Source organism: Hibiscus syriacus, unplaced genomic scaffold (genome assembly GCF_006381635.1).
Source record: "Hibiscus syriacus cultivar Baekdansim isolate YM2019G1 unplaced genomic scaffold, ASM638163v2 tig00001478_pilon, whole genome shotgun sequence".
NCBI classification, from domain to species: domain Eukaryota; kingdom Viridiplantae; phylum Streptophyta; class Magnoliopsida; order Malvales; family Malvaceae; genus Hibiscus; species Hibiscus syriacus.
Genome location: NW_024061874.1, coordinates 4,797,140 through 4,808,861, shown reverse-complemented (window position 1 = coordinate 4,808,861; position 11,722 = coordinate 4,797,140). Strand labels below are relative to the sequence as shown.

General features: G+C 32.7%; 2 protein-coding genes across 2 annotated transcripts; both read left to right on the top strand.

The window, feature by feature from the left end:
- The first annotated feature begins 5,101 nt into the window (after positions 1-5,101).
- On the top strand, positions 5,102-6,315 carry LOC120126755 (transcription factor MYB102-like). The gene is made up of 3 exons (XM_039144855.1): positions 5,102-5,273; positions 5,341-5,470; positions 5,562-6,315. The coding sequence occupies exons 1-3, from the start codon at positions 5,141-5,143 to the stop codon at positions 6,313-6,315; spliced, it is 1,017 nt and encodes a 338-aa protein (XP_039000786.1). The 5' UTR covers positions 5,102-5,140.
- A 4,451-nt stretch (positions 6,316-10,766) lies between these two features.
- Positions 10,767-11,714, top strand: LOC120127042. Its single transcript, XM_039145059.1, has 2 exons — positions 10,767-10,967; positions 11,272-11,714. The coding sequence occupies exons 1-2, from the start codon at positions 10,960-10,962 to the stop codon at positions 11,684-11,686; spliced, it is 423 nt and encodes a 140-aa protein (XP_039000990.1). The 5' UTR covers positions 10,767-10,959; the 3' UTR covers positions 11,687-11,714.
- The last annotated feature ends 8 nt before the right edge of the window (positions 11,715-11,722 follow it).

The window sequence follows — 11,722 nt, the reverse complement described above, 5'->3', positions numbered from 1 at the left end:
AGGTCGTCCTACCCAAATCAAAACAGCACAAACCAGCCCTGCACACCCAAACCAGGGGAAAGCAAAAAAAAGTCCCCTGCAACGAAATAAACAAAACTTAAACCACCCTATACAATCAAACTATCAATGGCTCAAACAACACAAAACATTTTGTTAACAGACCGCCATCACTTTTGTTGCTTTTGCGCTTCAACAATTCCTAAACATTTGTGATTTTTACTTGTGAGAATTCCGCATTGCTCGTATAGACCGGCAGAACATGATGAACCGGTCAGAGACAAATATATCGAAAGCACAAATCTATCAGGTGATGGAAAGTTTTTAACTGCATTTCATAAGCAACTAACAAGAAGACCATATTGGCTTGATGGAAAGATGAGTAAGGATCATGCTGAAGTCTCAGATGTAAAAGGGAAACAAAATACTCGAAATTTTCAATAACTAGAAGCAATTACGGAGAGATGGTTAAGCGGAAAATAAAGGGTCGACGAATTTACTACAATTTCTATGGCATATATCATTGTCTGTTTGACTCACCGGCTCTTGGCGAAGCTTGTTATTTTGTTGAATTGCTTTCTTTTTCTCTTCAGTCAGCTTTGTTATAAGAGCTTTTGCCTGCAATTATAGAAAGCATTATTGAGGATTATTATACCTTCAATATATCACCATCACATACTATAAAAGAGGTTCAGGCCCCAACCCGAAAGCGTTGGAAGCGATGCAAATATCCCACCAGAAAAATATGGACCTTACTAAATCCAGGAACTATGTTACTTTGACTCGGATGTGAGTTCCAGATACAGGTATTTTTACAACATAGATATCAGTTTTTTGAAGTCCTTTCATCCAAAACGAAAGGAACAATTTGTTGAAGATGTCAAAGAAGATGCAAAGCCAGCCAAAGATGGTTTAGTTAAAGAAGAAGAAGAATGGCCAGTCAAAATGGTCTAATATGTTCAAATGATGTCAAAAATTATATTAAAGTGTCACATCAACTTTCCGTCACCCACAGTAACAATTGTTAACGTCGAGTCACTATTTTATAACAAACGGTAATATTAGTGACCGATTTGTGACTTTTAAAACATCAGTGATAAAAACGAATACTTACCCAAATATTAATGACCATTTGCTTAGTTTACCCTTAGAAAGACGATAACAAATTATTTTTTTCTGCTACTCGTTATTATAAACTTAAACAAGAGGAATTTAGTTCCAGATTATATCGTTTGTTGGGACTTCTATTTCATTAATTGTTTGATTATGGGATTAATAATAGAGAGAAGCAAAAGCTTACCACAAATAATTAAAGCATAAAGTATGATAGAGATCGCTTAACTAAAGATATGTTTGTTGCTAATGAATTTATAAATGTTGTAAAACATTCATTAAACTTCTTCTACGATTACAATATGATCATTAAAACCTACCAAATAGTTAAAAAAAATTAAACTTATCAAATCATTATAAATGGTCTTTGAACTTATCAAAATTTATTGTTATTTAAAGTTATAGTGGACTGTTCTGAAAGTTTAATGATCATTTTATATTATTTAAAAGATCGTTGATCAATAAACTCATTTTTATATAATTGAATAACCTTTAGTATATTTTGTTTAAAAATAAAACTGGACTAAACTGGATTGAACCAATTAATTGAACTATCAAGGTAAAATGATAATTTAATGAATCATTATAAACTACTAAAAATTATAAAATCAAAATTAAAGGTTTGATCATTGAATCCGTTGAATCTAATTTTATAGATTTCATTTAGTTTTTTTAGTCTATTGATAATGTATATATACTATATAATTATCTAGACTTAAATATTTTAAAGATAATTTATTTTTATTATAACTCATTCAATATGTTCTTACCCGAAATTAGTCGGATTTCACGTTAAGTGAATTTCTTCTAAACTTAGGTCGGATCAAATAATGAACGAAGAAATATAATATTTAATTCAAATTTAAATGAGTAAAAAATATTTAATATTATAAAAGTTAAAATTTTTAGAGAATGCGATGGTTTCAAACACCTTTTTGATCTATCATTATTCATATAGTGACCTTTTCTTATTTTTATTTTTATTATTTATCTTGAGGATCACGTTCTCATTAAGAGAAATTCAATGAAAAAGACTTATTTCCATAGCTTTACAACCATGGTTTTCAGAACCGGATCGGTTAGCGAACCGGTCATGCTATCGGTTTATTGGTTCAATCGATCGAACCGGTCTGATTGGTCGGAAGAACCGGACGACATCATAATTATTTAAAAAATTAAATAAAATATCAAAAATATTTAATAAAAAATAATTTTTTATATCACAAGTCATGTTCAAAGCAAATCATAACATATATAAGTTAAAAACCATAAAATCAAGTGAAATAAAATGATTCAAATTAACTACAACATAATATTTAAGGTAAAACATATTAAATAATAAATATAATTATATAACTATAATTAAAAAATAAATTTGGGGCTAAAAAAATCAAAACAAAATGATATTGTTTGGTTTAATTTTTTTAAAAACCAATCTCATATGGCTAAGAAATATAAAAGAGCATCCCAAAAGTCTAAAGAGTACAAATATGAGAACAAAACAATCCCACATGGCTAAGAAACATAGAAGAGCGTCCCAACTAGCTTCTATAAATAATATAGGTAATTTGGCATTCAAAATCATGGAGCCTTTTGGTGAGTATTGAGTGAACTATTCTTTCACTTTAATCAAGCTCGAATTTTAGGCTTCAATCAAGCTTCTAAATTTTTTTTAGTTTAAGCCTTTTCGAGTTCAATTTTTAATATTATATTTTGAGTTCGAGTTGAACTTGATAATTTTTAGCTCGTGAGTTTGAGTCGAGTTGAGCTTACTTTTAAAGTTTTCAAGTTCGAGTCGAGCTTAGTAATACTCGAGTTCGACTTAGCTCGTTTAACAAACGACGTCGTTTGGTTTAATTTTTTTTAAAAAAAAATTGGTAGTTTTTTCCAGTTTTTAGCCGGTCCGGTGTGAACGATTCAGCGGTTCCGACCGGTTCACTAGTAGCGGTTCAACCGGTGTAAATTGAACCGGACTAGACAACGATTCCCGGTTGAACCGGTTGAACCGGCCGATCCGATCCGATTTTCAAAACTAAGAATTTATGGCCCACTCAAGGGCAGTAGGGGAGAAAATTAGACAAAAGGAAAAAATCATAATTAAGCTGACCCTAATATGATTGGAGCAAAAACTTTATTGTTATCCATACATATTGTATTTTTAATGTGCCCAAAACTCAACTTTTAATAGGACCAAGACCCTATGGTTTTGAAAATTTACAATTTAAAAGGGCTAAAATATAATTTCATTAACGCAGTAGATTATAATTTTATATTTTTGAAGGGCTTAAACCACTTCTACCATATTGGAGGTAGGGGGCAAAGGCCCTTCCCCTTTAGTATACCTTCAAAAATTCCAATTCATAACACTTAATTAACTATACTTTATAAAATATATTATACACATAATAAAAATATCATAAGAATCAAAAAAAATCTTTAAATTAATTCGTCGAATTTACATAATATTGATAATCAAACTAAAATTAAAATAAAATGTGAAAGAGGATCGGTTTGATAGTAAACATCTACAATACTGGATCTAGAACAACCAATTAATAAATTAATACTAATAATTAAATAAAAATTATATTAAAATTCAACCAAGAAAATCTAAAATCTTATCTTGAAATTCATTGGAGGAGAACTCTTTTGGAGGGTCTCTCTATGCATATAATAAATGTGCACACACATATATTTCGGCAAACAACCAAACTCCATTATTGTCGTCCTCAAATTCAATGCTTCCACAAGCATTTACTATTTAAATAATAAAAAAACAATTAATTAAGTAATAAAAAATACTTTAAAAGGAAAACGACTTGATTACCCTCATGTAGTGAGGAGAGAATTGGTCCAGCAAATCAGCTTTCATGGGCAAAACAGTCATTGTAATCAGATGATTCTTAGCTTTAACTTAAATCTAAGTCTTGTGAAGCCAAAATCTTTGTGAAAATTGCAAAAACAAAATAAAGAGGGTGGACACGTGGCTGTGTAGGTTGGTGACAACTAATGTGGTTCCAGAAAGTTAGGAGTGGGACACTCTCCCTACGCCAGGTAAAACAATGGAGCAAAAGATTAATTACAATGGATTATCTTCCCTAATTGAGATTTATTAAGGGAATGGTAATTAAAAATGGAAGATTTTTAGATTTTGTTTGACGAAATCTAATCCCAAAAGAAAGAGACAGACTTCACAGTTTCCTTGGTCAAATTCTGGCTTTGGTCCCTTCTCAAACTAAGTTTTGTTTATCCATACCAATGGTCAATGCATTTTTATAGGGCGCTTTCACTTTGATCACCAAATTTAAATTTACATCACAATCAATTCTAAGGTTCCGATGAATGGAACAATCAGTCTCAGTAGTGAGAAGGTTTTCGTTTGGACAAAAGATTAATATAGTTCAATTTCAAGTTGATCCTTCAGTTGATTGTGAATCGAAAAGTTTTAATTTTTTGTTTCAATTGTTATTTGAGGAGATTGAAAATTATTTTTTACTAGTTTGAACGGAAAGAAAAAAAGAGAAGAAGAATAATAGTTTGATGATCTTTTCAAACGAAGAGACCACTTAACGATAAAAGAAACAATAGTGAAAGAAGCTATGATTGTCAAGCTTTTTTAAACATTTTTTACCATGTCTTGTCAATGACCAAAATGGGAATTTTCTCAACAATAATGGCTTCATTAAAAGTTTTTTGATTTCGATGTGAAAGCTTCCTAAATATTCAATGACTATTTTTGTGGTTTACCCTTATGTTTACACCAAATTAAAATATAGGGACTAAATCCCAACTTTGAGTATAGAAAAAGGCCCAGTACCGAGATATCCCTTTTATGAGAAAGGAGGACACGTAGCCACAGTGATAAACAAAGGACGGTACCCAATATTTTTGACTTGGATTCCGGCTTCTTTCACCTCGCTTATTTATACAAGCAAGTCCCAATACGGACCCTACAACCCTTTGCTGCGCATCATTTCTCCTTCAATCATCTTTCCATCCAAATCTAATTTTGTTAAACTGTGTTAACACCATGGGAAGATCACCTTGCTGTGAGAAAACTGGGCTCAAAAAAGGGCCATGGACACCCGAAGAAGATCAGAAATTGATCGATTATATCCAAAAACACGGCTATGGCAATTGGAGAACATTGCCGAAGAATGCAGGTAGGCTTTTGTAATGTGTTATACTTGTGGTTAAAGGGACCTTTCTGATCAATTGCTAAAACTATAGGGCTTCAACGGTGTGGAAAGAGTTGCCGTCTTCGATGGACTAATTACTTGAGACCTGATATCAAGAGAGGGAGGTTTTCTTTGGAGGAGGAAGAAACGATTATTCAGCTCCACAGTGTACTGGGCAACAAGTGAGTTTTCTTACCATTTGACAGACATAACTGGTGTTTGGTATTTGTTTACTTTCTCTTTTTTTTCTGATGCTCTGTTGTCTGTATGTAGGTGGTCTGCCATAGCTGCTCGGTTGCCTGGAAGAACAGACAACGAAATAAAGAACTACTGGAACACACACATTCGGAAGAGGCTTCTCCGAATGGGGATCGATCCGGTGACACATAGTCCTCGGCTCGATCTTCTTGACCTTTCCTGGATCTTAAGTTCTTCTCTTTACAGCCAGTCTCAGATGAACATGTCGAGGTTACTCGGAGCTCAATCCTTAGTTAACCCTGAGATTCTAAGGCTAGCCAGTTCTCTCATGCCATCTCAACGTGAAAACCAAAACCAAAGCCCAGATTTTGTTTTTCAAGATATTGAAGAAAACCAAGTCCAAAACAAATATGATCCGCCATTGACGCAAGTCCAAGGAATCCCACCAGCTTGCACCTCGTTGAATACTCCTCCTTGTACTAGTATTCCATTTTCAAATAACGAAGCGCAGTTGATGATGAACCTTAACGTAGATCAGTTCCAATCAAAAGTTGCAGACTTCAGCGGCTGGCAGCAAGATTTGACTGACGATTACGTGCCGTTACCGGCAAACTACAACAACTATTACGTCTCCGATCCGAGCTTCAGCTTTGTGTCGGTTCTATCGACGCCTTCTTCGAGTCCGACGCCATTGAATTCGAACTCAATGTACTTCAACAGTAGCAGCACCGAAGACGAAAGAGAAAGCTATAGCAGTAATATTTACAAGTTTGATCAGATCCCGGATATTTTTGATCAGGTTCAATGTGGGGTTGTTGATATTATTTAATTTGTTGCAATTTTCTTTAAGATTTCTGTATTGGGAAGTAAAGATCCTTTCTCTCCCACATTTTCTTGTAAAATCCTTTTATTATATTGAAAAGTTTCTATTATTGATATGTCCATTATTTTATGTAATCATTATCTTATTTATATTAGTCGTCTTATTATTTATATTTATTCTAATTATGTATACATATTTATTTATTTATTAGAATGATTATAATATAATAATTACTACTAATCATCAAACAATTAACAATCAAATATCTTTATAAAAATTATTTTTAAAGTCAAACTTTTAAAAAACAACAATTATCCTTACAACTATTAAAGACACTCAATTCGTTTACCTTATATATTTATATAAATAATGACATAATAAACCATAATAATTGAACATTAGTAATATATCTGATAAAAATGAGAAAGCTTTTGGTTTCAAAGATAACGACAGGGGGATTCAAAGATCGGCGGGCTTTCAGGCCATGATGACGTCGGAGATCGTGAATATGACACGTGTACGTGCCACCTGTGAGGGGCTACTGTCTTTTCAGGTAGTGTGATTAGAGAAGTAAGTGATTTTGCATGGGGATTATGATAATGGCGGCGTTTGACCTAAAAAAATATATGAAAATAGAAGGGCACGTGTCGACCATTGGCGTGGGGGGCCACCAATTAAAAGGCATGGTGGGGCTCTTGTTGTGTCTTTTTATTATCTGTCGTAGGAGAGACCCTAATGTTTGATCACGTCAGCATTTGAGGGACACGTGGACTCAATCATGCATGGGGTTTTGACATTTTTGTGCCCTTTACAGTCTTAAGTCTTAACCGGGTAACTACAGTACCAGTCCTCTTTATCCAGATTTTGAGAACAAACCTAGCTTTGACTTTTCATATCATTAATATATAGTTACTTACTCTTTTGTCTTCGTGCAAAAAAAAAAAATCACTCATTCTTAATCAATAATTGTTTTTCCCGTTCGATAATATGATTTTTTTTAAAAGATTTAAATCACACATTTAAACCTACTTGTATGTCTCATTAAAAATCTTTCTAATCTTGTATGGAAAAAAAAATACACATAATTACACACAATCAAAAACATTACCAATAAAATCACTACATTATTAATCACTCGCTTAAGATTAAAGACATAGGATCTAATCAACAATAAAGAATCTCCTAAACACAGCTATCACTAAGCCATAGTCCTTGTACGATCAAGTTAATGGCAACCCTACATAATATTTTTAACATTGAACCCTTGCATGAGGAATAGAACACGACAACATGGGTATTTCTTTGGTGAGAATCAAATAGTGAAGCTACGACTTAAACAAAAGTCTTTTCATTAACCACAATGGGAAGTAACCAATTGTCAAATAGAGTATTAATCGAGCCAACAGAAGCCTCTTACGGACTCTCTGATATGATTTTGAAACATCATTAGATTTTCTAACGTATTCTCTAATCTGACAATAACTTTATTGAGGACAATGGCAGCTGAACCGAGTTCGCATATTCCCAAATTCATTGTTCACGAAACTAGTAAGATTAACATAACGCTTTGAACGTCTCATATAGAGAAACAACACCAGTGATTAAAAGAGAAACCATAACATGAAAAAGAAAACGCTGCTCCAAAATTGTTTCAACAATAACAAGTTTTAATTGACATTACATTGGGGGTTAAAACCCTAATATACGTGGTGAACAAGTTTACCTAGTACATGCTGTTCTTCGTCTTATGTACGACTATTGGGTAAGAGAGAAAACTAACACTTCTATTTGAGCATTTGTTTTTGCCACGTTGAACTCGTGCATGGATGGTCATCTTGAGTATTACAGGTTTATAATTACAAAAGGGTTTAATTATTATAGAGAACTATAATCAAATCACGATAAATATTATTTATTTATATTATATTTGAATATTATTATTACATTTACAATTTTTTTAAATAATTTAAAGTAATTAAGAGATAGTGACTATTTTAAAGACTTTCAACCATTTGATAATGAATATTTAGATACCATACAGTTACCGGTGTTCGAACTTAAGACTTTTAAATATAACAATCATCTATTTAACTTCTAAGATAACTTGATTCGTGTACATATGCAAAATCTATCGATCGGTTAAAAGATATGCTCATGATAGTTCGACGATTTGTAAAGGTATTCGTTATAGCATTTAATACTGAACAGATAGCCAAGTTTTGATATTTATAAAAAGAAAAGGTAAAAGTAAACAGATGCATGGGAAAACTGTGAACAGTTTTCAACCGTGCACGTAAACAAGAAATTAATCGAACCACCAAAGAAGAAAAAATGTTCATGAAAAAATATATAATATAATCGCCATTAATAAGTAGACCAACTTCCCTATATCCGAAGCTTCTTTTCCCCTGTTACCAGTTCTCTATGTCAAACCCCATGTAAGCTTTAGGTATTTCATACGTCAACATTTGGTATTGTTTTATGGGTCAAATTCAATCATTAGTCCCTTTTTATGTATAAGTTGTGAATTGAGCTCATGTATTTTAGCTTGATAAGTTTTAGCGTTTGTAATATTCAAATTTTAAAATTCAATTATGGCTCAAGCAATATAGGAAGTTACGACGATCAAATCGGGGAATGTAAACCAAACAAATCTACAACTTATGCAATGACTGATAGTAGAAGGAGATAAAAAAATGACAAAATTTTAATATAGAGACTAATCTGAATCTTTCACATATTCTGGCGATTAGTAGAAGAATTTAACTCTTTTTTATCTCTTGTCTTCCTCACGTTGCATTCGTATAATGAATGAGATTATTAGGGCTTATCTTAAACGTGTCAACTAATGTAGAAAAACTCTGATTTTGTAAAGCTAAGGTTCCCTCTTTGACTATGAACCGACCAGTGCCCGAGAAAACGACACCCCTCTCCCATTCATCGGCCGTCCAAAGAAATTTTGTAAGTTCAAACATTTTGAAAAAGAAAAAAAAAAGAAAAAAAAGACATAACATTACACTCGAAAAGTGTGCTCCTGTCTTAATATACCTTTGGACTTTCCTTCATGTGTTGGTTTTCTAATAATCTTGTAAGTAAAATGTGGAGAAATTTGGGGTTAGAGAACGAAATACGAAATGAAAAAGTCCATATAAGAGAAAAGGTTTCGTAGGCTTCTATTACCGACGAGATAAAGTTATATATTTTATATATCGATAATCTTATAAATTTATATAAAATTAATAAAATTTAGGATCAAATCAGAATAAAAATGAGATTATAAACTTTGAATAACGATTTCTAGAATGTTTGTGGAGGTTAAAAGGTAACAACCTCAAGCTTTAGTAATTTGTTGACGTATGGTAATGAAGCTTTAGATTCTATTCTGTGCCATTCTCTATTTTTTTTCCTTCTCAATTACGTAAATATTTGTGTGTGAACGACCTATCCCTCTTTGGTATGTTATTAATAGTTGAAGACTATAGTATATATCTTATTCGATTGTTATTAATACATTAGGTTATAAATTGGACTAAGATTTTGATTTCACACACATATATTATAATGTACGCAGGATGGATTGAGGTGGGGACGAGGGGTAATAGACCTCCTAAAAATTTAAATTTATAGATATTTTTATATTTTTGATTGAAAATATATTTTTTTCACTCTAAAATTTTATACGTTTGTCTTCCCTTAAAATTTATAAATTCACTTATTAACAAAAAAAATCTTGTATTCGTTCTTATATGTACGTGTTTGTACTCGATTAATATTATACGTTGGGATATAGACGTGAGGATAAGAAGACGTTTGTCATGTGAATTGTGAGCAAAGACAGTAGACTTTTGTGTTGTATTTATGTGTGTAAATAATTAGTTTTGGGTGGTAGACTTTTGACTTGGAAAATGACCTCCAAATGATAAAGCATCATTTTTCTTCTTTGGTTTGATGAACCGTAAGAAGTTAAAATATTTTAATTATTTTAATTGAAAATAATTTTGATCCCAAAATGCACAAATCATAATACTAAATGAAGTCATATAAAATCAGTGTAAAATTGGGTTAGTTTAAAAAAGTTTAGAAGAATAATTGAAGTCAATAAAATAAAGTCCATCAAAGCCTTTTCCATCGTCAACGTGGTTTAGTCTGTTATTATGTTCTATGATTGAAGATAGGATGAAATAGAAAGAATATACATGTTTAAGGGTCATTATTTAAATTTAAAGATTCATTTGATATTTTATATAATTTGTATAAAGACTTCCGCTTTATATTATGCGTTCTGATAAAAGAAAATCGATCATAAAAATCTTTAACTTCAAGGCAATTACATGAATGAAGCCCATTAGAGTTAATCAAATTTGCCCATTATACCGTGTCGGTGTTTTCACCAATGTTAGGCCCATTAAGGCAGGCCGGTGATCTCTTTGCTCTTCTTTCTTCTTCTTCTTGTTCTTCCTCCCCCGCCACTAGGTGAGAATGAAGTTGGGCTCAAAAAACACATCGGAATTTTGATTTTAATCAGCAGAGAATCATCCATGAGAAAATGCATCCAACAACGTCGTCTCCAGCTGCTGCTTGTTTCAACTGCTTGCACTCGTTAGCCTCTTCAAAGCTCCTCTCTTTTGCACTCCCTCTCTCGGTATCGCCATGTCCAGGTTCCTCTTCTATGTCCTTTATTTAAATCTTTTTTTTCTGGGTTTAAGTTTATTGGGGTACTTGCTTCTCTTGGAGATTGTGTTTTAATGAATTGTTACATTTTGGATTAAACATTTTTAAGTGAATTGATATGTTGAGTTGAATGGAGCAAGTTAAGAAAGTAACCTTCTTGCTGTAATGTTGAGTGAAATTGAGAATTGGGTTCTTAATACTTTACCTTTTTGTGCAACATCAGAACTGATTCTAAGGTTTTGATAATTTGCATGTTAAGTGATGAATGAATTTTTGGAAATTGGAATGCAGACTTTTGACATTTGCAAATATTAGGAAATCTACAGAATCTGCTATTTCGAACCAGAGGTCGAACCAATCAGTATTTAGAAAGTATGCAACAGTGGTTACTGTTGTATCGCCTTTGCCGAAATATAGACTGTGCATACATTATAGGTTCAACGGTCGAGGAAATGTTCCACTCTCATTGCAGAATAGGAAGGAAGGGTTTGGTAGAGGCTATTTTGCCAGGAACCATTCCTTCCTTTCTGTAAGTAGTGCAGTAACTCATCTTACACAAGTTGCTTGGAAAAGGCTTGCACGGAAATGTTCTGCGAGTGGTCGAACTTTCCCACACATAAACAGGGCTGCTCAAGCCGTCAGCTTAGCTTTGTCCCGCTCACACCTGATAGTACCTGGTATTTTTGGATTGACATGTGGACGGTAAGCATTGGCGCAGAGGACTTTAATAGAGACAGATTGT

What these genes read in the sequence shown, in the direction of transcription:
- LOC120126755 (XM_039144855.1), top strand. Translation starts at nt 5,141, where the DNA reads ATGGGAAGATCACCTTGCTGTGAGAAAACTGGGCTCAAAAAAGGGCCA. An exon ending in AACATTGCCGAAGAATGCAG is followed by an intron (nt 5,274 to 5,340) that starts GTAGGCTTTTGT and finishes CTAAAACTATAG; the next exon opens with GGCTTCAACGGTGTGGAAAG. An exon ending in CACAGTGTACTGGGCAACAA is followed by an intron (nt 5,471 to 5,561) that starts GTGAGTTTTCTT and finishes GTCTGTATGTAG; the next exon opens with GTGGTCTGCCATAGCTGCTC.